Source organism: Chiroxiphia lanceolata, unplaced genomic scaffold, assembly GCF_009829145.1.
Source record: "Chiroxiphia lanceolata isolate bChiLan1 unplaced genomic scaffold, bChiLan1.pri scaffold_62_arrow_ctg1, whole genome shotgun sequence".
In the NCBI taxonomy this organism is placed as follows: Eukaryota; Metazoa; Chordata; class Aves; order Passeriformes; family Pipridae; genus Chiroxiphia; species Chiroxiphia lanceolata.
Genome location: NW_022476529.1, coordinates 15,701 through 39,808, shown reverse-complemented (window position 1 = coordinate 39,808; position 24,108 = coordinate 15,701). Strand labels below are relative to the sequence as shown.

At 60.1% G+C, this 24,108-nt stretch overlaps 3 protein-coding genes across 4 annotated transcripts in view; 1 reads left to right on the top strand and 2 right to left on the bottom strand.

Moving 5' to 3' along the window:
• Window positions 1-87: 87 nt before the first annotated feature.
• On the bottom strand, window positions 88-6,089 carry ATAT1 (alpha tubulin acetyltransferase 1). Its single transcript, XM_032677530.1, has 10 exons — window positions 5,914-6,089; window positions 5,253-5,313; window positions 4,821-4,903; window positions 4,420-4,480; window positions 3,755-3,868; window positions 2,809-2,910; window positions 2,316-2,361; window positions 1,654-1,731; window positions 861-1,020; window positions 88-516 (listed from the first exon to the last, which is right to left on the bottom strand). The coding sequence occupies exons 1-10, from the start codon at window positions 6,009-6,011 to the stop codon at window positions 492-494; spliced, it is 828 nt and encodes a 275-aa protein (XP_032533421.1). The 5' UTR covers window positions 6,012-6,089; the 3' UTR covers window positions 88-491.
• Window positions 6,090-6,623: 534 nt separating this feature from the next.
• On the bottom strand, window positions 6,624-9,376 carry MRPS18B (mitochondrial ribosomal protein S18B). The gene is made up of 7 exons (XM_032677531.1): window positions 9,219-9,376; window positions 8,385-8,502; window positions 8,200-8,297; window positions 7,584-7,652; window positions 7,245-7,311; window positions 7,018-7,077; window positions 6,624-6,922 (listed from the first exon to the last, which is right to left on the bottom strand). The coding sequence occupies exons 1-7, from the start codon at window positions 9,297-9,299 to the stop codon at window positions 6,645-6,647; spliced, it is 771 nt and encodes a 256-aa protein (XP_032533422.1). The 5' UTR covers window positions 9,300-9,376; the 3' UTR covers window positions 6,624-6,644.
• Window positions 9,377-9,500: 124 nt separating this feature from the next.
• PPP1R10 (protein phosphatase 1 regulatory subunit 10) overlaps window positions 9,501-24,108 on the top strand; it is a 28,943-nt gene continuing 14,335 nt past the window's right edge. For both annotated transcript variants that reach the window (XM_032677529.1, XM_032677528.1), the window contains exons 1-17: window positions 9,501-9,617; window positions 10,046-10,650; window positions 14,962-15,080; window positions 15,158-15,244; window positions 15,335-15,470; window positions 15,920-15,971; window positions 16,729-16,806; window positions 16,891-17,061; window positions 18,693-18,792; window positions 19,263-19,372; window positions 19,955-20,055; window positions 20,609-20,753; window positions 21,148-21,303; window positions 21,928-22,174; window positions 22,673-22,748; window positions 22,834-23,031; window positions 23,575-23,689. In XM_032677529.1, coding sequence (XP_032533420.1) covers window positions 14,974-15,080; window positions 15,158-15,244; window positions 15,335-15,470; window positions 15,920-15,971; window positions 16,729-16,806; window positions 16,891-17,061; window positions 18,693-18,792; window positions 19,263-19,372; window positions 19,955-20,055; window positions 20,609-20,753; window positions 21,148-21,303; window positions 21,928-22,174; window positions 22,673-22,748; window positions 22,834-23,031; window positions 23,575-23,689 — 1,879 coding nt within the window. In that variant the 5' untranslated portion in view covers window positions 9,501-9,617; window positions 10,046-10,650; window positions 14,962-14,973. The remainder of the gene's footprint in view (window positions 9,618-10,045; window positions 10,651-14,961; window positions 15,081-15,157; window positions 15,245-15,334; window positions 15,471-15,919; window positions 15,972-16,728; window positions 16,807-16,890; window positions 17,062-18,692; window positions 18,793-19,262; window positions 19,373-19,954; window positions 20,056-20,608; window positions 20,754-21,147; window positions 21,304-21,927; window positions 22,175-22,672; window positions 22,749-22,833; window positions 23,032-23,574; window positions 23,690-24,108) is intronic.

Here is a 24,108-nt window from a genome sequence, read left to right as displayed (position 1 = left end):
TCTCCTGAGGGGGCGTGACGTGACCATATACGAGAAGGTGATGTGGGCGGGGCCACGCCCCCTCGGGATGATTGACAGGTCGGAGGAGCCGAAGCGGAGTCACCGTTTTTATTGAAACGTACCCAAAAAATTGGGGGGGGGGGGAAGGGGGGGGAGAGGCACCCATGGGGGCTGGGAGGGGGCGGGACCCCGCGGGGGGGGCGGGAAATGGGTCCCAGTGGCAGTTGTGGGGCTGGAACTGGTTCCCAGTCGGAGTTATAGGGCAGGAACTGGTTCCCAGTGAGGCAGGAAATGGTTCCCAGTGGGTCTGTGGGGCAGGAGCTGGTTTCCAGTGAGGCAGGAAATGGTTCCCAGTGGGTCTGTGGGGCAGGAACTGGTTCCCAGTGGGTCTGTGGGGCACAAACTGGTTCCCAGTGGGTCTGTGGGGCAGGACCAGTCCCCCCCAAAGCCCCTCGACCCCGCCGGGGGATCCTCGGGGGGTGGGGGGGGGCTCAACGTCCAACACGGCCCAGGGAGCTGGGGGAGGAAAGAGGGAAAGAAAATCACCCAAAACCGGCCGAAGTTGGGTGAAAATGGCCAGATTTGGGTGAAATGAAGGAACATCAGGTGTAAAAATTAGGCCGAAAACGGCGAGATTTGGGGGTAAAATGTAGGAAACTGAGGTGGAAAATGAGGTGGAAAATGAGGGCAGAAATGGCCAAGTGGATGGGGGTGAAATGAAGGAAAACGAGACCAAAACTGGGCAAATTTGGGGTGAAATGAAGGAAAATCAAACCAAAAAATCCGGGTGACGGGACACAAAAAAAAAAAGGCCCAAATTAGGTACAATAAGGCCCAAAAGGTCCGACTTGGGTGCCCACCTGGCGCGGCGCTGGGGGGGCTCCGGGCGCGCCTCGGGGGGGTCCCGGCGCAGCAGGAAGGGCCGGAGGCTCCCCCGGACTGGGGACCCCCCCGAGACCCCCCCCCGGGGGGCCAGGGACAGGTTGAAGGGCCAGGGAGGCTCCGCCTCCTCGCGCAGGACTGCGGGCGATTGGCTGGGAGTCAGCGGGGACACGCCCACCCGGACACGCCCCTTTGACCACGCCCCCCCCTTGACCACACCCCATCAGCCCCCGCCTTCACCCACCCACCCAATCCCAGCTTGAAGGGGATTGGCTGAGAGTCAGCGGGGACACGCCCACCCCTCAGTAACCACGCCCCATTAGGCCACACCCCCTCAGCATCCCCTCATGCCCCCCCAAATCCCAGCTTGAAGGGGATTGGCTGAGAGTCCAGAGGGGATACACCCACTGGGCCACACCCACTCTGACCACGCCCCATTTAGCCCCACCCAGACCCCACCCCTTTAGTCTCCTCCGTCCCTACCCCTTAGCCCCTCCCTCTCCAACCACACCCCCTTTAATCCCTCCCCCTCAGACCACACCCCCTTTAGCCCCACCCCCTTTAGCCCCACCCTCAGACCCCCCCAAACCCCCCAGACCCCTCAACTTCCCCCCAGGTCCCCCAGAACCCCCCAAACCTGTGGGAAGGCCAAGGCTGAGCCCCCCCAAACCCCCTGAAATTCCTCCCAGACCCCCCAAAATCCACCCCAAACCCCCCCGACCCCCCAGGATCCCCCCCAGACCCCCCAAAATCCCCCCCAGCCCCACTCACAGTCCCGGTCGGAGCTGGAGTAGGGTTTGATGGGCTCCTCCTGCGGCCGCCGGGGGAGGGGCCGCCGGGCAATGGGGGCTTTGGAGGGGGTTGAGGGGGGGGTTTAGGGGTGAGGGGACCCCACAGACACCCCCCGGGACCCCCCAACCCGGAACCCCCCCAAAACACCCCCCGGGAGTCTCCAAACCTCCCCCAGGGCCCCCCCAGTTCTCCCCTAAAACCCCCCTGGGACCCCCCAAATTCAACCCCCGGGACCCCCCAAACCCTCCCTGGGAACCCCCAAACCCACCCCAGGGCCCCCAAATTCCCCCAGGACCCCCAAACCCTCCTGGAACCCCCAAACCCACCCCAGGGCCCCCCAACCCCCCCCCGGACCCCCAAACCCACCCTAGGACCCCAAGACCCACCCCAGGACCACCCAAACCCACCCCAGGACCCCCCAAATTCCCCCCCAGGACCCCCCAAACCCACCCTGGGACCCCCCAAACCCACCCCAGGACCACCCAGACCTCCCCAGGACCCCTCAACTCCCCTCCAGGACCCCCCAAATTCCCCCCCAGGACCCCCCAAACCCACCCCAGGACCCCCCAAATTCCCCCCCAGGACCCCCCAAACCCACCCCAGGACCCCCCAAGTTCCCCCCCAGGACCCCCCAAACCCACCGGTTCGGTTGGAGAAAAACCCCTCAAAGATGACGAAATTATTGGCCTGGGGGGGGGGGAGGGAGAATTGAGCTGAGCCCCCACAGACCCCCCAAAACCCCCCTAGAACCCCCCAAAACCCCCCAGACCCCCCAAATCCCCCCAAACACCCCCCGACCACCTCAGATCCCCCCAAAAACCCTCCCGAGACCCCCCCGAATCCCTCCCAAAAAACCCCCAGACCCCCCCCCCAACTCCCTCAGACCCCCCAAATCCCCCCCCAGACCCCCCAAATCCCCCTCAGACTCCTCAAATCCCCCCCAGACTCCTCAAATCCCCCCCAAATCCCTCCCAAAGCCCCCCCAGACCCCCCAAAATCCCCCCCCGACCTGTGGGATGGGCTGGCAGAGCCCCCCCAAATCCCCCCCAGACCTCCCAAATCCCCCCCCAGTGCCCCCAAATCCCTCCCAAATCCCCCTCAGACCCCCCCAGACCCCCCAAAAGCCCCCCCGACCTGTGGGATGGGCTGGCAGAGCCCGTAGTGCTTCCGGAGGAATCCCAGGAGCTTCTCCGAGGGTCGATCCACGGCCAAGCGCTCGGGGGGCACCCGCTCGCTCTGGGGGGGTCTGTGAGACCCCTCCCCGATTTAACACCCCCCCAAGCCCCCCCAGTCCCCTCCAAATACCCCCCCAGACCTCCCCAGTGCCCCCAAATCCCCCCCAGTGCCCTCAACCCCCCCCCAAATCCCCCCCACTCCAAACAATCCCTGGGGATCTGTGAGACCCCTCCCCAATTTAACACCCCCCCCCCCCCCGAGACCCCTCCCCAATTTAACACACCCCCAAACCCCCCCAGTGCCCCCAAATTCCCCCCAAACCTCCCCCATTCCAAACACTCCCTGGGGATCTGTGAGACCCCCGACCCCCCCCAGGGCCAAAACAGGTCAAATTTGGGTGAACTCGGACCAAAAAATGTCCAAATTTGGGGCGAATCGAGGCAAAAAATGGCCAAATTTGGGGAATAAAAGGCTGTGAGACCCCCAACCCTCCCCAGGCCCCCTCCCCAGTTGGATCCCCCCAACCCTCAGTGGGGCTGTGGGGCAGCAACTGGTTCCCAGTGCCCCCAGTGCGTCAGTAACTGGTTCCCAGTGCCCCCAGTGGGTCAGTAACTGGTTCCCAGTGCCCCCAGTGGGGCAGTAACTGGTTCCCAGTGCCCCCAGTGGGGCAGTAACTGGTTCCCAGTGCCCCCAGTGGGGCAGTAACTGGTTCCCAGTGCCCAGTAACTGGTTCCCAGTGCCCCCAGTGAGTCAGTAACTGGTTCCCAGTGCCCCCAGTGGGTCAGTAACTGGTTCCCAGTGTCCAGTGAGCAGCTCCCAGTGCCCCCAGTGCGTCAGTAACTGGTTCCCAGTGCCCAGTGCCAGGCTCCCAGTGCTCCCAGTGCTCCCAGTGCCCCCAGTGCACCTGCAGCATGTGCTGGAAGAGCTCCCTGCCGTGGCCGTGTCTCTGCAGGGACTCGTGGATGTAAAAATCCAGGACACAAAGCGGCTCCACCTCCGTGTGGGTCCCTGCCCGGTCCTGGGGGGCACGGGGGGGGCTGGGCAGGGGGCTGCAAACCCTCAGGGACACCCAGGGACCCCCAGGGACCCCCAGAATTCACCAGGGACACCCCAGAACTCAACAGGGACCCCCAGGGACCCCCAGGGACACCCCAGGGACACCCCAGGGACCCCCAAAACTCACCAGAGACCCCCAGGGACTCCCAGGGACCCCGAGGGACACCCCAGAACTCACCAGGGACACCCCAGGGACCCTCAGAACTCAGCAGGGACACCCAGGGACACCCCAGAGACACCCCAGGGACCCCCAGGGACAACCCAGGGACCCCCAGAGACACCCCAGGGACCCCCAGGCACACCCCAGGGAAACCCCAGGGACATCCCAGGGACCCCCAGAATTCACCAGGGACCCCCAGGGACCCCCAGGGACAACCCAGGGACACCCCAGAACTCACCAGGGACCCCCAGGGACACCCCAGAACTCACCAGGGACCCCCAGGGACCCCCCAGGGACACCCCAGGGCTCACTAGGGACCCCCCAAAGCTCAGCAGGGACGCCCCAGGACTCACCAGCAGGAAAAGCTTCTTGTAGCCCACCTTGAGGAACCCGATGACGACGCCTTTGGGGGTCCTGGGGGGGGGAAAGGGGGGTTTGGGGGGAATTTGGGGGGTCTCAGGGAGGGGTTGGAGGGGAATTTGGGGGTTTGGGGGGTTTTTTGGGGGGGGGTTGGGGAGTCTGGAGGGATCTGAGGGGGGTTTTTTAGAGGGGGTTGAGGGGGGTTCTGAGGGGTCTGGGGATGGTTGAGGGGGGGGTTTAAGGGGTCCCAGGGGTTATTTTGGGGTTATTTGGGGGTATTTTGGGGTTATTTTGGGGTCTCACCGGGGGTCCCTCAGGATGTACAGGACGTGTCTGTTGGTTTGGGTTATTTTGGGTTATTTTGGGGTAATTTGGGGTTATTTTGGGGTCTCACCGGGGGTCCCTCAGGATGTACAGGACGTGTCTGTTGGTCTCCATTCGGGCCGCGCTGGTCACGGGGGTGGGGAGGCCCTGGGCCTGTGGGGGGGGGGACAGAGACCCCCCCCAGTGACCCCCCCCGGACCCCTGGGACCCCCCCCGGACCCCCCATTGCCCCTCAAAACCCCCAATGACCCCCCTGGGACCCCCAAAACTGCCCCATGACCCCCCAGTTACCCCCCCAGGTCCCCCTGTTACCCTCCCCAGACCCCCCAAAACCGTCCTCAGACCCCCCTGGGACCCCCCCAGGACCCCAGTTACACCCCTTGGACCCCAATTACCCCCCCATTTACCCCAATTATCCCCCCATTTACCCCAGTAACCTCCAGTTACCCCCCTGGGACCCCGAATTCTCCCCCCAGCCCCCCCCGGGCCCCCCCGAGCCCACCTTGGCCGAGGCCTTGCCCAGCTCATCGATCACCGTCCGCAGCTGCTGCTCCAGGTCCCCCCTGGGCCCGAGGGGGGGTCGTTGGCACCCCAAAGACCCCCCAAAAACCCCTCCTGAACCCCCCCACCCCAACTGCCCTAAACCCCACCCCAGTCCAACCCCAATCTCACCCCAGTTTAACCCCAGTCCAACTCCAGTTTAACCCCATTCCAACCCCAGTCTAACCCCAGTGTCCAACTCCAGTTTAACCTCAGTGCCCAACCCCATTCCAACTCCAGTCCAACCCCAGTCCAACGCCAGTTTAACCCCAGTGTCCAACTCCAGTCCAACCCCAGTCCAACCCCAGTTTAACTCCAGTCCAGCCCCAGTTTAACCCGAGTCCAACCCCAATCTAATCCCAGTCCAACTCCAGTCCAACCCCAGTCCCACTCCAGTCTAACCCCAGTCTAACCCCAGTCCAACCCCAGTTTAACCCCAGTTTAACCCCAGTCCCACCCCAGTCTAACCCCAGTCCCACCCTAGTCTAACCCCAGTTTAATCCTAATTCCCAACCCTAGTTTAACCCCAGTCCAACCCCAGTCTAACCCCAGTTCAACCCCAGTCCAACCCCAGTCTAACCCCAGTTTAACCCCAGTCCAACCCCAGTCTAACCCCCCCGTACCTGTGTCCGCCCCCCCCGCGCCCCGCGGGCCGCAGGTTTTGATCCACGACGCAGAATCGCTCCCCGAGCACCGGCCCGAGCTCGAAGGGGAACTCCATGGCCCCCCCCGGGCCCCGGGACCCCCCGAGTCCCCAAAATCCCCCCAATTCCCCCCAAATCCCGATCCCGGACCCGCCACGGCCGCGCCCGCGGCACCGACACCACGCCCACCGCCCCAAACGGCCAATCAGAGGCCGGCATGGTACGGCCCAGCCAATCAAAACCGCTCCTTTATCCTCCCTTAGCAACCGCTGACCAATCGGAGGAGTCCATTCATCGCCCCTTAGAAACCGAGTCCCGCCCTTAGCAACCAACAGCCAATCGTTGCTGCTCCTTTACAGACCCTTAGCAACTAAATCCCGCCCATAGCAACAGCCAGCCAATGGCGGCGGGACCTGACACTGACCACCCAATCGTTGTCGAGCTTTCACCCACCCTTAGCAACCAAGCCCCGCCCCTGGCAACCGCTCAGCCAATCGCTACTGCTCCTTCCCCGCCCTTAACAACGAAGCCCCACCCCTCCTTAGCAACCGGTTTCCCGCGCGGCAGCAAAGTGTGGCGGAAGGTGTCTCCCCCTCCCCGCAAGGCATTATGGGATACACTCCCCTCACGCCCGAGCCGCCATTTTGAGCCCCCCCCGCCATTTTCCCCTCTGGCACCACAAACACCCATTTGAGGGGTTTTTAACCGCTTTATTCTGCCCGTTTCTCCCCGGCGGGGCTCTGAGGGGCTTCCGGGGGTGTCCCCGGGACGGCCGGCGGAGCCTCCTCTCCCTTGAGGAAGCCGCGGTAGAGGCGGCGCATCCGCGCGATCTCGGCGGGGGGCGGCGGCCGCCGCTCGTACCAGCTGTACCAGAACCCGCCGGGGCCCCTCAGCGCCGGCGCCGGGGGCGTCTTTCCCACCGCCGGGTGCCGGTTGGAAAAGTCCTCTCGGGGGGCAGGGACGTAGGGGACCTGCAGCCACAGCAGCCCTGGGGGGGTGAGAGGTGGGGAGGGGGCAGTGAGGGGGGTCTGGGGGGGCACCCGGGGGTGCTGAGCCCACCCTGGGCCCCCCGAGGGCTCTCACCGTGGTCCTGGGCCTGGGCGATGGCCTTGGACAGGAGCTTGTGCTGCCTCATGCAGACCCCTGCGGGAAGGGGGGGACACGGTCAGGGACCCTCGGGGCACGGGGGGCACCCCCAGTGCCCCCCCCAGCACCCAGAGGTGCCTCCCTGTACCCCCCAGTTCCTCCCCGTACCCCCCAGTTCCTCCCAGTACCCTCCAGTCCCTCCCTGTTTCCCCAGTTCCCCTCACCGGTGTGTGTGGGGTGGAAAACAACCCCCGAGTGGGGGCAAATAAACTGATCCAGGAGCTTCACGTTCTGGGGGAGGAAAAAAAAGGGGAAAAATTGAGGAAAAGGGGAAAAAAAAAAAGAGGGAAAAGAAAGGGAGGGAAAGGAAAAGGGGGGAGGAAGAGAGAGGAAAATACAGGAAAAGGGGGGGAGGGAAACAGGGAAAAGGGAGAAGGAAGAGGAAAAGGGGGGAAATCAGCAGGAGGGAGGAAAAGCGAAGGAAAATACAGAAAAGGGCATTAAAAAAAGAGGGAAAAGGGGATAAAAAAGAGGGAAAAGGGGTGAGAGGAAGAGGAACTGACCCGGAAGTCGACGAGCAGGTTCCGGTCCCGGCAGATGGGACACGGGTTCCCCACCGGCTTCCCCCGGCGCTGGGGGGGACACACGGTCAGGGGGGGCCAGGCCAGCCCAGTGCCCTCCCAGTGCCCCCCAGTTCAGCCCAGGGCCCTCTCAGTACCCCCCAGTTCCTCCCAGTCCCTCCAGTCCACCCCAGTGCCCCCCAGTCCAACCCAGCACCCTCCAGTCTCTCCCAGTGCCCCCCAGTCCCTCCCAGTCCAACCCAGCACCCTCCAGTCTCTCCCAGTGCCCTCCAGTCCACCTCAGCACCCCCCAGTCCACCCCAGCACCCCCCAGTCCCTCCCAGTGCCCCCCAGGCCCCTCCCAGTCCCCTTCCAGTGTCCCCCCCAGTTCCCACCCCAGACCCTCCCAATCCTCTCCCACTGCCCCCCATTCCCCCTGTGGTGCCCCCAGTGCCCCGCCAGTGCATCCTAGTTCCCCCCAGTCCCCCCCATTCCCCTCCCAGTGCCCCCAGTGCCCCATCAGTGCATCCCAGTTCCCCCCAGTCCCCCCCAGTGCCCCCCAGTGCCCCATCAGTGCATCCCAGTCTCCTCCAGTCCCCCCCAGTGCCCCCAGTCTGACCAGGCAGGCCTTGCGGGTGCGCTGGGGGGGGATGGCTCCCTTGTGGTTGCGCCGGTAGCCGAACCAGACGGGCCTGTCCCCGTAGGTCACCCGGTACTCTGGGACAGGGGGGACAGTTTGGGGGGGTTGGGGACCCCCTGAGACCCCCAAACCCCCCGAGGACCCCCAAAATCCCCCCCCGGTACCTTCGCTCTCCAGGTACTCCCAGGGCCGCTCCAGGTACCGGGACGGGGGTTCTTTGGGGGCTTTGGGCTCCTCGGGGGCTTTGGGGGCTTCTTGGGAGCTGCAGAGCCGGGGGTGGTCCTGGGAGAGGGGGGTTATGACGTCATACCCCTCGGGAGCAGTGACGTCAGGGGGTTATGACATCACCACCCCAGGAGTGATGATGTCACAGGGGCTGTGATATAATAATCAACATAGCAATGGTGTCACGTGGCTTATGACATCACAACCCCAACAGTGGTGATGTCACAGGCGCTATGACATCATAACCACCATAAAGTGGATTCTGTAGAAGTTACGATCTCATATTATTATATTATTAATACCATCAGATCGACATTGTAACACTCTAACACCCACAACAACGATGACATAAAACCCCCACAGCAGTGATATCAATGAGTTTATGACATCATAGCACTCATGGTGATGATGTCATGTGGGTAATGACATCATAACCCCACAGGGCTGCCCCACCCCCTGCCCCCAAAACCCCACTCAGGGACGGTGACATGTAAACACCCCCCTCAGTGACATCACACTCCACTTTCCCTCCAAAATCCCACCAAACCTCATAAATTATGACGTCACCGCCCACCTCGCGATGACGCAATGCCTCGCTATGCCCCGCCCCCTCCCAAGCGCTGCTGGCGCCCCAATGGAGTAACACCGCCGCCCAGTGACGTCACTAACCACGCCCCCAGCCCACGTGCGCCGCTGCCCCATCCCTCCCGACCCCCCCATTCCCGGTGCCCCTCCCGCGGCCCCCCCTTTCCGATGCCCCCCCCCCGCCTCACCCGTGCCCACAGCGGGGTCCCCGCCGTTCTCAGCGCCGTCCCCGCCGCCCTCAGCGCCGCGGCCACGCGGCCTAGCGCCATCTTCCCGCCTCACGCTCAGGCCCCGCCCGCTCCTCCCCTCACGCCCCGGGCGCCATTTTGCCGTGCGGGCCCCGCCCGCGGCGGCCGCGCGTGCGCAGAAGGCCCCCGAATAAAAACTGCGCCACACGGGCCCCCGCGGACAATGGCGGGCGGCGGCCGAGCGTGCGCGCTGCGGGCCCCGCGCAGGCGCCGTTGGGCGGCTCAACGGGCGAGTGGGCGCGGCCGGCGCGCGGCCGGGGGCGTGGTTCGGGAGGGGGCGTGGTCCGGTTTAAAAGGACGCGTCCGGCGCCGCCGTCGCCATTCTGAGGGCTGGTGGAGGTGAGTAACGAGCTGCGCTGGGCCTGGCGGGGGGCGCGGGTGGGGCGTCCAGGGGGGTCCCACCCGCCTTTTCTAAAGGTTGAGCGGCTCTTTAAACCGACTGCGACCCTTTGGAGGGCGAACGGCTCCTTTATCTGGCGAAAAACGCGGCCCCGCAGCCCCTCCAGGGCCGCCGCCGCCCTGAGCCCTCATGTCCCCTCAGAGCTCAGCCCTCCCCCGCCAAGGGCGTTTCTTCGGGTTTTTTCCTTTCCCCCCCGCTTTAAAGCTCTAAATTCTCCCCCGGGGATAACAAATTTCTAATCGTTTCGTGTCTTTTCTTCTTTGCTTCTAATTTCTTTTTTTTTTTCAATTTTTTTTCTTTTTTTATTTGTTGTGCCCCACCCCACCTTCCCTCCCCCCCCCTTTTATTTTTCCTTTCCCCGCTCCAGGTTTGGTTGGTCTTGAGAGACGCCGTCGCCTTTGCCACGAGAGAAAAACATACAAACAATACAAAACAATACAAAAGCGAACAAAACAACAAAATATATATACAAAAAGAGGGGAAGAAAAAAAGCTTTCCTCCCCCCTTGCCGTGAAGAGCCGCCGCAGCCTCGTCCTTTGGACCGTCCTTGGGAAGCCGTTCCAAACCCGAAGGAAACTGCCACTTTAAAACATATTTCCCTCTTCTTCCCCCTCCCCCCCCCCCAAAAAAACAAAGGCAAAACCCTCCTTTTTTTTTTAAAAAACCCAAGCAACTTTTTTTTTATTTTTTTTTTTCCTCGTTCTAGCTCGACAAATTTAGCTCGATTCACCTCTTTAGGGCTTAAACCCCCCCCCCCCAGCAACAACAACAAAAAAAAAAACCCAGAGAGAAAAAAAAAAAACCAAACTTTTAAAATAATAATAACCCCACCCTGTCAAGCCGCAAAAAAAAAAAAAGTTGCTGCGTTTTTTTAAAGCCATGACCAAAAACAAACGAATTTTTTGGCTCTAACACCACCAAATGCCAAAATCCAAACCTTGAAGCGCTGTCGGCGAGAAAAAAAATTGGATAGTAAGTGTTGAATTTTCAACCAGCTCCCCCCCACCCCAACCCCTTCCCCCCTTCGCAAAGAAAGAGCATAAAACCCCCCCAGAAATACCTTTATTTGTCCCCAAAGAGCAAAATAATGGGAGGAAGAGCCCGATAATGTGCTTTGAGGAGGACGTGGGGCTGTGCCAAAGGTGGTTAAAGCTGCAAAGCTTCGGGGGGGGGAGGAATTCGGGAGAGAGAAAAAAGCGCTGGGAGAAGGCGCGGAGGGTCCAGAGGAGCGAAAAAAAAACCCAAAAAAAACCCCAAAAGAGCTGGAAATGGCCCCAAAAAAAGTGGCTCGGCGGTCGCGGGGGAGCCGGAATTGGGGGAATTGGGGGGTTTTTGGGGTTTGCCCGGCGAGCAATCTGTACATAAAGATTGCGGGGTCCGCGCGGAGCCTTTGCGGGGACGGGGGGGAAGGAACGTGAGGGGAGCGGGGGGGGGGCGGGCGGATTCTGCTTTTTAAAAAAAAGGCTGATTTATGTCCTATTTTTATTTTTTAGGTGCCATTTTAGGATTGTTTTTTGCGCGGAGAGCAGGCGGGGTGGCGGGGTGGTGTTTTTGGGGGGCGGGGGGGGGTTGTTTTGCAATCTAGCAATAAAGATTGCTAGGCAGGCTCAGATCCCCCCCAAATCCGGCTTTTTTCCCCTCAAAAATTCGGTTTAACCCCCCCCTCCTCCCGCCCTCCCCACAAACCCTTTCCAAGATGGCGCCGCTCGGCCGCTCCTTTGTCTTGGTGGTTTTTTCTTCCTTCCTCCCCCTCCTTTCCCCCCTTAAATTGGCCTTTTTTCGAGGTTTTTTTGCAGGTCGAGCCCCCCCCTTTTGGCGCTGAGGGAGGGGGGGGACGGACTCAGAACCCCCCAATTGAAGGAGGGTTCCCCCCCCCCCTCGAATTTAATTGATTTAATTGACTTTATCCGAGGTTTCTCCGGCGGTTTTGCAGGGGGGGGAGGATTTAACATCTTTCTCTTTTGTCTCTTGTGTCTCTGTGTGTGTCCCCCCCCCTTTAAAAACAACCTCCCGGCCCCCCCCCCCGGTCTGGGGGTTTTTGCAGCTCTAAAATGGCGCCGGGGCCTCGCCGCTGATGCAACACGAACCAAACCCCTCCCACCTCCCCCCGCCCGGGCCCCCCCAAATTCCACCTTCACCCCCCTTCAATCCTCTTCACCCCCCCCCAAAAAAAACCCCCCAAACCTTCTCTAACCCCCCCTTCCCTCCGCAGGACCCCCCCAGCCCGGCAGGACCCCCCCCCCCCCCGGGGCTGCTGCTGCCTCGGCAGCTCCTGTGCCCTCAGCCCCTCCAACGTTGGCGTTTTTAACTCTTCCTTTTTAACCCTTTTCTCCTCTTTTTTTCCTCGCTTTTTTTTTTCAAGGGGAGTGTTGGTTTTTTTTTTTTTTTAGGGGGGGTTTTGGGGAGCGCCGTTGGGGGGGGGGAAGGGGAGGCCTCGAGCGCTTTAATCATTTCAATTTATCATTTAATTTGCCATTTAATTTATCGTGACAGGGAAATGCTACCACTGGGCTTCACACCCCCCCCAAGAAAATAGCCAGGTTTTTTTGGGGGGGGGGCACAGGGGGGGCAAACCCCCCCAAAATGCTCATTTTGTCCCGGTTTTCAATGGTTTTGCCCCGTTTTGGCAGCGTGGAGGTGCAGGCTTAGGAAGCTTTACCTCAGCAAAGGGAGGGAACGGCCACAACCCGGGTAAGCAACAAACCTTTTTGGTCTTAATTACATTTCACAAACCCTCATTTGGAGCAGGTTTTTAATTCCCAAAACAGAAAAAAAAAAAAAGCCAAAATTCACCCCCTTTTTTTTTTTTTTTAATTTCTTCTCCCCCTTTTGTCTCCTGGGATTTGGTGGTTTGTTGGTTTTTTTCCCCCCTTTCCTTTTCCAGTTTTAAACAACAACAACAAAAAAAAACAAACCAAACCCACCCAAATCTGGCAGATTTTGTTGCAAAACCCAGAGAGAAATGTCTGAAAATAATTGAGATTTTTGGTACTAAGAGCCTTAATTTGGGATTAATGGAGGCCTGGCAGAGCCCAGTGGTAGCATTTCCTTTTCTGGGGGGGTGGGGGTTCCCCCCCCCACTTCCCACGTGGTTTTGGGGTCTTCTCTCCCCTCAAAAAAGGTGGGTTTTGGGGTAAAATGCCCCAAACCCCCAGTTTTGGGAGGTGGGGGGGGGTCAGGCCTTGCTGGACCCACCCAGGGCCCCCCCAAAGGTGATTTACCCCCTTCCGGGGGGGGTCTTGGTGCTTTTGGAGTCTCTCCACCCCCTTTAACCCCCCCGGGGGGGTCTCAGTGTTTTGGGGGGGGGGTCTGCTCTGTGTTTACTGCCCTGGGACCCCCCAAAATGGGGAGGGGGGGCCCTCAACCCCCCCAGTGCTGTCAGGGGAGGGGGCTGTGCCCCCCTTTCCCAGGGCTGTGCCCCCCCAGGGGGGCTTTGACCCCCCCCAGGGTGTTTTGGGGGGGACACAAACCACGGGACCCCCCCCAGGAGCCACCGGTGGCTCTTTTTTTGGGGGGGGGGTGTCAAAGGTTCCCGTGGAATTTTGTGCTGAAACCCCCCAGTTTTGGTAAAAAGGAGTCGCCCCCCCCCAGAATTGGGGGGTTTTGGGGGGGTTTGTGCTGCTTTAAATTGTTGTTGTGTCTCTGTACAGGGTGGGGGGGTTGTGCTGACCCCCCCCTAATTAACCCTCCACACCATTGGGGGCTGTAATTAATTAGGGGGGGGCACTTAACGAACCCCCAGCTCGTTAAGGCCCCTCCAGGAGCAAAAACCAGCCTCTGGTTCAACCCCCCCCTTTCCCAAATATTGAGATTTTTGGGGTGTTTTCGCCCCCCACCCTAAAAAAAGCCCCCCCAGCCCCCCCTTGGTGCCCTCCTTAAGGAAACTGGGCCATAATTAAGCCGTAATTAACAGTGATTAAGTGATGTCAGAGCCTGAAACCCCCGAGGGGGGGTCATTAAGGGGGGGCTTGGCCTTAATGAATGGGCTGTTAATGAGTAGTTTGTTCATTAGTCAGGGGGTTTAATTAAGGGGTGGGGGGGTGACACCCCCAAATGAGCACTTTGTTGAGGGCCAGCTTGTTAATTAACCCCTGGGTAATTAAAGTGGGGGTTGGAAAGGGGGGGGCTGTGCCCCCCCAGCCCCTCCCCCTGATATTGGGGGGGAGTTTGGGGTCTGTGTCCCCCCCCCCAGTGTGACCCCAAATCCTCCTGTTCCCCCCGGGGGGGGGGGCACAGCACTAATGTGTTAATTAATGTGTTAATTAATGCGTTAATGAGCGACACAAATCAGGCCACGGTGTCATTGGGGGGGCTGTGACCCCCCCCCCCGTGTCCCTTGGGGGTCCCTCGTGGTGGCAGCTCCGGTTTGGGGCCATTTCCTGCAGTTTTGGGGCCGTTTCCTCCTTTGGGCTCAATTCCTTCCTTTTTTGGGGTCATTTCCCTCCTTTTTGGTGCTTATTTCCCCCTCTTTTAAGGACAATTTCTCCCTCTTTTGGGGTTGATTCCTCCCTTTTTTGGGGCTCTTTTCTCCTTTTTTAGAGTTGAGTTCCCCCTTTTTGGGGCTTTTAATTTCTTCCTTTTTGGGGGTTATTTCCTCCTCTTTTGGGGTCAGCTCCCTCCTTTTTGGGATTTAATTCATCCTCTTTTAAGCACAGTTCCCCCTTTTTTGGGGGTTGATTTCTGCCCTATTGAGGGGGACAATTTTCTCGGTTTCTGGAGTTTATTGTCCCCTTTTGGGCTCCATTTCCTCACTTTGAGCTCCATCTCCTCACTTTGGGGAGTGATTTCCCCCTTTTTGGGAGGGGATTTCCCTCTTGTTTGCCTTCCTTTTTTGGGCTCCATTTCCTCTGTTTGGGGCTCAATTTCCCCCTTTTTGGGATCAGTTTCTTCTGTTTTGGGGCTCAATTTCCCCCTTTTTTTGAGCTCAATTTCTTCCTTGTTTGGGCTCAATTTCCCCCCTTTTTAGGCTCAGTCTCCCCAGTTTTTGGGTTCAATTTCCTTCTTTTCTGGGCTCATTTTTCCTCTGTTTTGGGCTCAATTTCCCCCTTTTTTGGGTTCAATTTCTTCTGTTTTGGGCTCAATTCCCCCCTTTTTTAGGCTCAATTTCCCCCTTTTTTGAGCTCGTTTTCCTCTGTTTTGGTCTCAGTTCCCCCTTTTTTGTCCCCAGGCCCCGCCTGTCCCTGTCAGGGGGTGTCACTCGGGGGGTGTCCCCTCCATGGGGGGGGTGTCCCATCCTCTCTGGGGGTCCCAGGGGGGGTCTCACCCCTCTCTTTGTCCCCCCAGGCTGTTCCTGCCATGGGCTCCGGCCCCATCGACCCCAAGGAGCTCCTCAAGGGCCTCGACTGCTTCCTGGGCCGGGATGGAGAGGTCAAGACCATGGATGGCATCTCCAAAATCTTCAGGTGAGACCCCCCCTCTGCCCTCTGAGACCCATTTGAGGCAGTTTTTGGGGCCCTGACCCCCCTGGTTTCCTCTGCAGCCTGATGAAGGACTCCCAGAAGATGGTGAGTCGCTGCATCTACCTGAACATCCTGCTGCAGACCCGCGCCCAGGACATCCTCAACAAGTGAGCTGGGGCTGCCCTGGGGCCTCTGGGGGGGGGGATTCCCACCTTCCCAGCCCGTTCCTCATGGAATTGTGCCCCTCTCCTGCCCAGGTTCATCAGGATTGGGGGGTACAAGCTGCTCAACACGTGGCTCACGGGCTCCAAGGCCTCCAACAACGTCCCGTTCCTGCAGCAGATCCTGCTCACGCTGCAGCACCTCCCGCTCACCGTCGACCACCTCAAGCAGGTGGGGGGGCTCTGGGGACCCCCGGGGGGGGTTGGGGATCCCTGGGGGGGGTTTGGGGACCCCCAGAGTGGCTCCTCTCTCCTTTGGATCCCCCCGAGTGGCTCCTGTCACCTCCTCTGAGGTGGCTTTGGTCTCCCTGAGGTGGCTTTTGGGTCCCCTCAGCTGGTTTTTGGATCCCCCAGAGTGACTTTTGTCTGTTTTGGGTCCCCCCAAGGTGTCTTTTGTCCCCTTTGGGTCCCCCCAAGGTGTCTTTTGTCCCCTTTGTGTCCCCCCAGGGTGTCTTTTGCCTCCTTTGGGTCCCTTTGGGGGTGGTTTCTGTGTCCCCAAGGGGGGGTTTTGGCTCCTCGAGGTGTCATTGGGGTTCCCTCAGGTGGCTTTTGTCTCCCTGGGGTGGATTTTGGGTCCCCCTGGGGTCCCTTTCCCCCCCTCACTCCCCTCCTGGTTTGCAGAACAACACAGCCAAGCTGGTGAAGCAGCTCAGCAAGTCCAGTGACGATGAGGGTGAGTGAAACCCCCCTGAGACCCCCAAAAACCCTCCCTCAAACCCCCCTGAGACCCCCAAAAACCCTCCCTCAAACCCCCCTGAGACCCCCAAAAACCCTCCCTCAAACCCCCCTGAGACCCCCAAAAACCCTCCCTCAAACCCCCCAAACCCTCCTGAGATCCCTCAAACCCTCCCTCAGACCACTCAGACCCCTCTCAGACCTCCTAAACCTTCCTCAGATCCCCCAAAACCCCCTCAGACCCCCCTCAAACCCCCCTGAGACCCCTGAGCCCCACCTGGGACTTCCAAAAGCCCCCCTCAGACCCCTCAACTTCCCCTACAAACCCCCCAAACCCCTCTCAGACCCCCCCAAACCCCTCTCAGACCCCCCCAAACCCCTCTCAGACCCCCCCAAACCCCTCTCAGACCTCCCCAAAATCCTCTCAGACCCCCCCAAACCCCTCTCAGACCCCCCCAAACCCCTCTCAGACCCCCCCAAACCCCTCTCAGACCCCCCCAACCCCTCTCAGACCCCCCCAAACCCCTCTCAGACCCCCCAAACCCCTCTGAGACCCCCCAGAACCTCCCTCAGGCCCAAACCTCCCCTGAGACCCCCGACCCCCCTCCCAAACCCTTGAAACCCCCCCTCAGATCCCTCAAAACCCCCCTCAGAGCCCCCCAAACCTCCTGCTGGTCCCGTGACCCGATCCCTGCTGGATTAATTACCGATTAATTACCGATTAATTAACGATTAATGACTGATTTGCCCCCCAGAGCTTCGCCGCCTCGCCTCCATCCTGGTCAGCGACTGGATGGGCGTGATCCGTTCCCAGAGCAGCTCCCAGCCCACAGGTGAGACCCCAAATCCCCCCCAATTCCCCCCAAAATCCCCCCAACTCTCCCCCCCCACCGCTGCCACGTGTCTCCTCCCCCCAGAACGGGACAAAAAGAAGCGGAAAGAGGAAAACAAAAGCAAAACCCCCGTCCAGGAGAAGCCCCAGGAGGCCAAAAACGAGGCCAAGAACGAGGAGGTGCCGGAAAAAAAGAGGGAAAAGCCCAAATCCCTTCGGACCACGGCCCCCAGCCACGCCAAGTTCCGCTCCACAGGTAAGGCCGGGGGGGCCGGGCCCTTTTTTGGGGGATTCGGGGCTGATTTGGGGGGTTTGGGGCTGGTTTGGGGGATTCGGGGCTGGTTTGGGGGATTCGGGGCTGGTTTGGGGGATTCGGGGCTGATTTGGGGGATTCGGGGCTGATTTGGGGGGTTCGGGGCTGATTTGGGGGGTTCGGGGCTGATTTGGGGGGTTTGGGGCTGATTTGGGGGATTCGGGGCTGATTTGGGGGGTTTGGGGCTGGTTTGGGGGACTCGGGACTGGTTTGGGGGGTTCGGGGCTGGTTTGGGAGATTTGGGGCTGGTTTGGGGGGTTTGGGGCTGGTTTGGGGGGTTTGGGGCTGATTTGGGGGGTTCGGGGCTGATTTGGGGGGTTCGGGGCTGGTTTGGGGGATTCGGGGCTGGTTTGGGGGACTCGGGACTGGTTTGGGGGGTTCGGGGCTGGTTTGGGAGATTTGGGGCTGGTTTGGGGGGTTTGGGGCTGGTTTGGGGGATTCGGGGCTGATTTGGGGGGTTCGGGGCTGGTTTGGGGGATTCGGGGCTGGTTTGGGGGATTTGGGGCTGGTTTGGGGGGTTTGGGGCTGGTTTGGGGGGTTTGGGGCTGATTTGGGGGGTTTGGGGCTGGTTTGGGGGGTTTGGGGCTGGTTTGGGGCTGGTTTGGGGGGTTTGGGGCTGATTTGGGGGATTCGGGGCTGATTTGGGGGGTTTGGGGCTGATTTGGGGGGTTTGGGGCTGATTTGGGGGGTTCGGGGCTGATTTGGGGGGTTTGGGGCTGATTTGGGGGATTCGGGGCTGATTTGGGGGGTTCGGGGCTGATTGGGGGGTTCGGGGCTGATTTGGGGGGTTTGGGCTGGTTTGGGGGGTTTGGGGCTGATTTGGGGGGTTTGGGGCTGGTTTGGGGGATTCGGGGATGATTTGGGGGTTTGGGGCTGGTTTGGGGGGTTTCGGGGCTGATTTGGGGGGTTTGGGGCTGGTTTGGGGGGTTCGGGGCTGATTTGGGGGGTTTGGGGCTGGTTTGGGGGGTTCGGGGCTGATTTGGGGGGTTTGGGGCTGATTTGGGGGATTCGGGGCTGGTTTGGGGGGTTTGGGGCTGGTTTGGGGGGTTTGGGGCTGGTTTGGGGGATTCGGGGCTGGTTTGGGGGGTTTGGGGCTGGTTTGGGGGAGGATTTGGGAATTTGGAGCTGGTTTTGGGAATTTGAGGCTGTTCTGGAGGGTTGGAGCTGGTTTTGAGGGGCTGGTTTTAGGGTTGGGTTTGGAGCTGCTTTTGGGGTTTTGGGGCTCATTTTGGAGTTTTGGGGCTGGTTTGGGGGATTTAGGGTTGGTTTTGAGGCTGGTTTTAGGGGTTTTGGGGGGCTGGTTTTTTTGGTTTTAGGGTTGGTTTTGGAGCTGGTTTTTGTGGTTTAGGGCTGGTTTTGGGGGGCTGGTTTTTTTGTTTTGGGGCTGGTTTTGGGGGTTTAGGGCTGGTTTGGGGGGCTGATTTGGGGGCTGGTTTTAGGGCTTTTGGGCTGTTTTGAAGTTCGGGGCTGATCTGGGGAATTTGGGGGGCCCTGCTGGTTTTTGGGAGGCCCTGGGGGGGCCCTGCTGGGTTTTGGGGTGCCCTGGGACCCCCCCTTACCTCGTCCTCCCCCAGGGCTGGAGCTGGAGACGCCGTCGCTGGCGCCGGTGAAGAAACTCAACTCGGGGGTCTCCGACAAGTACAACCTGAAACCCGTCCCCGTCAAGAGGCAGAAGTGAGTCTGGGGGGCTCCTGGGGGGCTCCTGGGGGGCTCCCAGCTGCTTTGGGGCTTTCAGGGAGGCTTTTGGGGGTCTCAGACCCACTTTTGAGGGTCTCAGACCCACTTCTGAGGGACTCGGGACCACTTTGGAGGGTCTCGCACCTTCTCTTGGGGGTCTCGAACCCACTTTTGAGGGTTCAAAAGCTGCTTTTCCAGGGTCTGGAACCCACTTTTGGGGATTCTCAGACCCAATTTTGGGGATCTCAGGGCTGTTTTGGGGATCTTGGTGCTGTTTTGGGGTCAATTTTGGTGGTCCTGACCCATTTTTTTTCCCCTCCAGTGCCCCCTCAGCCTCCTGGGTGGCTCCTCTGGGGATCTTGGGGCTGTCCTGGGGGTGGTGGGGGGCTGTTTTGGGGTCAGTTTGGGGGTCTCTGGGTTGGTTTGGGGTCAGTTTTGGGGGTCCTGACCCGTTTTCCCCCCCCCAGTGCCCCCTCAGGCCCCGGGGAGGCCCCTCTGGCAGAGAAGAAATACAAACCCCTGAACACGGCGCCCAACGCGGCCAAGGAGATCAAAGTGAAGATCATCCCCCCCCAGCGTGAGTTTGGGGGCTTTGGGGGGTTTGGGGGACACCTGGAGGGGTTTGGGGGGTCTGGGAGGGGGTGGAGTGGGGTTTTGGGGGGGGGTTGGGATGATTTAGGTGGTTTTGGGTGATTTCTGGGTGTCGTTTTGGGGGCCTCAGTCACCCCCAAACGGGACCCTTTTTGGGGACACTTTGGGTGCCATTTTGGGGACACTTTGGGTGCCATTTTGGGGACACTTTGGGTGCCATTTTGGGGACATTTAGGTGCCATTTTGGGGACACTTTGGGTGCCATTTTGGGGACACTTTGGGTGCCATTTTGGGGGCACTTTGGGTGCCATTTTGGGGACATTTAGGTGCCATTTTGGGGACAACTGGAATGGTTTTGGGTGATGCCTGGATGGCATTTTGGGAATGATCTGGGTCCCATTTTGGGGAGGATTTAGGAGCTGTTTTAGGGACACTTCAGGTGCCATTTTGGGGACAGTTTAGGTGCCATTTTGGGGGTGATCGAGAGGCCATTTTGGGGTGATTCAGGTGGTGTTTTGGGGTGATTCAGGTGCCATTTTGGGGTGAATTTCGGGGTTTTCTCCCTCAGCCATGGAAGGTCTCGGGTTCCTGGATGCCCTGAACTCGGCGCCCGTCCCGGGCATCAAGATCAAGAAGAAGAAAAAGGTTCTGTCCCCAACAGCAGCCAAGGTGAGGAACCCCTGGAATTTGGGGTCCCCCTCTGGAATTTGGGATGATTTTTGGGGCACTTTGAGTCCCTTTTTGGGGACCACCTGGGTGCCATTTGGGGAAAACTTCAGTGTCCCTTTTTGGGGCCGTTTGGGTGCACTTTTGGGGGACCACTTTGGAGTTTTTTTGGGGGACACTTTGGGAACACTTTGTGTCCCTTTTTGGGGGACACTTTGAGTGCCATTTTGGGGGGCACTTTGGGAACACTTTGAGTGCCGTTTTGGGGAACGTTGTCCAATTTTGGGACTGTCTTGGGGAACACTTTTAGTCCCTTTTTGGGGAACAGTTTTAGTCCGTTTTTGGGAACACTTTTAGTCCCTTTTTGGGGACCATTTGGTGCCATTTTGGGGGGACCCTTTGGGTGCCATTTTAGGAACAGTTTGAGTCCTTTCATCGGAACTCTTTGGGTGCCATTTTGGGACCTTTTCGGGGGCCATTTTGGGGAACGCTTCGAGTCCCATTTTGGGGTCAAATGCCGTGTTTTTGGGTCTGACCCCTGTGCTGTGCCCCCCAGCCCAGCCCCTTCGAGGGGAAGCCGCCCCCCGAGCCCAGCACGGCCAAACCCTCGTCCCCGGAGCCGGCGGCGGCCGAGCCCATGGACACGGAGCGGCCCGGGACGCCCGTGCCCGCCGTCGAGGTGCCCGAGCCCATGGACACAGGTACCCACGGGGGGGCTTGGGGGGGTCAGTGAGGCCTGGGGGGCTTCTTGGGGCAGCTGGGGGGGGTTGGGGATGGTTTGGGGGCGACCTGGGTGGAGTTGGGGGTGTTTGGGGCAGTTTTAGGAGAGTTTGGGGACACCCAGGGGCTTTTTGGGGGACCCTTTGGCAGCCATTTGGGGGTCACTGTGTCCCTTTTGGGACAATTTGGTGCCATTTTGGGAACGCTCCGGGAGCCATTTGGGGGTCAGTGCGTGTCCCTTTTTTGGAAACACCCTGGCAGCCATTTTGGGAACCCTTTGGACGCCATTTTAGGAACGCTCGGGTGCCGTTTTGGGGTCAAACCCCCCGTGTTTGGTGTCCCCTCACGTCTGACCCCCCCCCGTGTGCCCCCCAGGCTCGGCAGAGGCCGGGGGTGACCCCAAGGGCCCCGATGCCCCCTCGGAGGGGGGTCCGGCCCCGCGCCGGCCCCGCAAGAAGAAGACGGTGTCGTGGCCGGACGAGGCCCGGCTGAGGGAGTATTTCTACTTTGAGCTGGACGAGACCGAGCGCGGTGAGAGCCCACCCTGACCCCACAGATCCCTTCCAATCCCCCTGGGACCCTTTGAGGGTCTTTTTGGCAACATTTTGTGCTTTTTTTGAGGGACTTTGTGTCCCTTCTTGGGGAAACTTTGGGCGCCATTTTGGGAACCATTTGCGTACCTTTTTGGGGACTGTTTTGAGACCTCTTTGAGTCCCTTTTCTGGGACCCTTTGAGGGCCATTTTGAGAACACTTTGGGGGCCATTTGGGGAACACTTTAAATCCCTTTTTTGGAACCCTTTGGGTCCCATTTTGGGAACCATTTGAGTCCCTTTTTGGGGACCATTTTGGAAATGCTTTGAGTCCCTTTTTTGGGGCTCTTCGAGGGCCATTTTGAGAACTCTTTGAGGGCCATTTTGGGACCCTTTGAGGACCATTTTTAGAATGCTCTGGGGGCTGTTTTGGGACCCTTTGAGGGCCATTTTGAGAATGCTTTGGAGGCCATTTTGGAACCTTTTGAGTCCCATTTTGGGGACCCTTTGCACGCCATTTTGTGAACACTTCAAGCCAGACAAAACAGAACAATGTGTCCCCGGGACCCCCCAAAAATCCCAACCCCCCAAACCCCATCCCTGACCTCTGCCGTTTCCCCACAGTGAACGTGAACAAGATCAAGGACTTTGGGGAGGCGGCCAAGCGGGAGATGCTGAAGGACCGTCACGCCTTCGAGACGGCGCGGCGCCTCAGCCACGACTCCATGGAGGAGAAGGTGCCCTGGGCCTACCCCAAGGCCCTGGACCTGCCGGCCCCGCTGGTCGTGCCGGGCAGCGGCAGCCGCGAGCGCTTCACGCAGGCCGAGCGCGTCAAGGGCATCCTGCAGGAGATCTTCCTCTCCAAGGAGAGGTACGGGAGGCCCGGGGGGCTGGGGAGGGGGGGAACGGCCCGGAATTCTCGGTGTCTCGATTGTCCAGCGCCAGGGATTTATGAGGGGGATTTGGGCGCCATTTTGGGGTGATTTGGGTGCCATTTTGAGGTGATTCGGGTACCATTCTGAGGCGATTCGGGCGCCATTTTGAGGTGATTCCAGCGCCATTTTGAGGCGATTTGGGCACTATTTTGGGGTGATTTGAGAGCTCCTTTGAGATGAATCAGGAGCCATTTAGGCGTGAATTGGGAGCCAGTTTTGGGACACTGGGATCCAGAGCTCTGGGATATGTGGGAATCTGAGCATCCAGAGCTGGGAATCCCTCAGGATCCAGGGATCTGGATTTGGGTACACGTGGGTATCTGAGGATCCAAGGATCCAGGTCTGGGGGTCCCTGTGGATCTGGGGCTCCAAAGCTGTGCCTCTGGAGCCGGCTGGGACCCCCTGACCCCTTTTTCCCCCCTTTTCCCCCCCAGCATTCCTGACAGCCCCCACGAGCCCGACCCGGAATCCTATGAGCCACTTCCACCCAAACTGATCCCCATGGACGAGGTGAGTCCCCAAAACCCCCCGAAAACACCCTCTAACCCCCCCCAAACCCCTCCCCAGCCCCCCTGATCCCCCCTGTGCCCCCCAGGACTGCTCTGGTGAGGATGGGGCCTATCCCGAGGGGCTGGATCCCGGGAATGCCGCGGCCTCTCCGGACCCCGGGGCGGGGGCGAAGCTGCCGCCGGTGTTGGCCAACCTGATGGGGAGTGTGGGGGCTGGCAAAGGCCCCCCAGGACCCCCCCCCAACGCCCCCATCAACATGCAGGAGATCCTCACCTCCATCATGGTAAGAGGGGACCCCAAAAATGGGGGAGGATGGGGAGGGTCACACAGCCCCGTCATGGGAACCCCCAAAAATGAGGGGGGTCACACACCCCATCATGGGAACCCTTGAGTTGGGGACCCTCAAAAATGGGGAGTGTCATACACCCCTGTGATGGGAATCCCTGAATTGGTGACCCCCAAAAATGGGGAGGGAGGGGTGTCAGACTTTGCGGGGGGGGGTCACACACCTCCATCATGGTAGCACCCAAAATTAAGGCACCCCAAAAACAGGAGGAGGAGGTCACACACCCCCATCATAGGAACCCCTGAACTGGGGACCCCCGAATTTGGGGAGGGGGAGGGGGAGTCACCCACCTCCATCAGGGACACCCCAAAGTTTGGGGGGAACCCCCGAATTGGGGAATCCCAAAAATTGTGAGGAGTGTCACACACCCAGGGCACCCCAAAATTGTGTGTGTGTGTGTGTGTGTGGGGAGCAGGACAGAAGGGGAGACCCCCTTTTTTCCCCCCCTCACCCCCATTTTTTCCTCTCCCCCCATCCCAGGGCGGTCCCAGCGGGCACAAGGCCGAGGAGCTGCTCAAACAACCCGATTATTCGGATAAAATCAAACACCTGCTGGGGAACCTGCAGGCCCAGCCCCCGGGGGGGCCCAGCGGAGGTGAGGGGACACCTGGGGACAGGGGGGGACATTGGGGGACAGGAGGGGGACACCAGGGACACTGGGGGACACCCCGGGGTCACCTGGAGGGGACACAACAGGGAGCCCCCTCTATGAGCAGCTGGAAGGGCCTGAGGGAGGTGGGGGCTTGGGGACACCTTGGGGACACCTCGGGGACAGTGTCACCAGCCCCAGGGGTGACTTAGGGGTGTCCTTGGCTTGGGGACACCTCGGGGACAATGTCACCAGCCCCAGGGGGGACACGGTGAGGGGACAGCTGGGGACAGTGTCACCACCCCTGAGGGGGATGTTGGGATGTCCTGGACATGGGGACACAGCTGGGGACAATGTCCAGTGCCCTGCTGGGGGTCTCAGGGTGTCCTGGGGTTGGGGACAGGGCTGGGGACAGTGTCACTGCT

What these genes read in the sequence shown, in the direction of transcription:
- ATAT1 (XM_032677530.1), bottom strand. Translation starts at nt 6,011, where the DNA reads ATGGAGTTCCCCTTCGAGCTCGGGCCGGTGCTCGGGGAGCGATTCTGC. An exon ending in CGCGGGGGGGGCGGACACAG is followed by an intron (nt 5,314 to 5,913) that starts GTACGGGGGGGT and finishes CCTCGGGCCCAG; the next exon opens with GGGGGACCTGGAGCAGCAGC. An exon ending in TGGGCAAGGCCTCGGCCAAG is followed by an intron (nt 4,904 to 5,252) that starts GTGGGCTCGGGG and finishes CCCCCCCCACAG; the next exon opens with GCCCAGGGCCTCCCCACCCC.
- MRPS18B (XM_032677531.1), bottom strand. Translation starts at nt 9,299, where the DNA reads ATGGCGCTAGGCCGCGTGGCCGCGGCGCTGAGGGCGGCGGGGACGGCG. An exon ending in GCACCCGCAAGGCCTGCCTG is followed by an intron (nt 7,653 to 8,199) that starts GTCAGACTGGGG and finishes TGTCCCCCCCAG; the next exon opens with CGCCGGGGGAAGCCGGTGGG. An exon ending in CGCCCAGGCCCAGGACCACG is followed by an intron (nt 6,923 to 7,017) that starts GTGAGAGCCCTC and finishes TCACCCCCCCAG; the next exon opens with GGCTGCTGTGGCTGCAGGTC.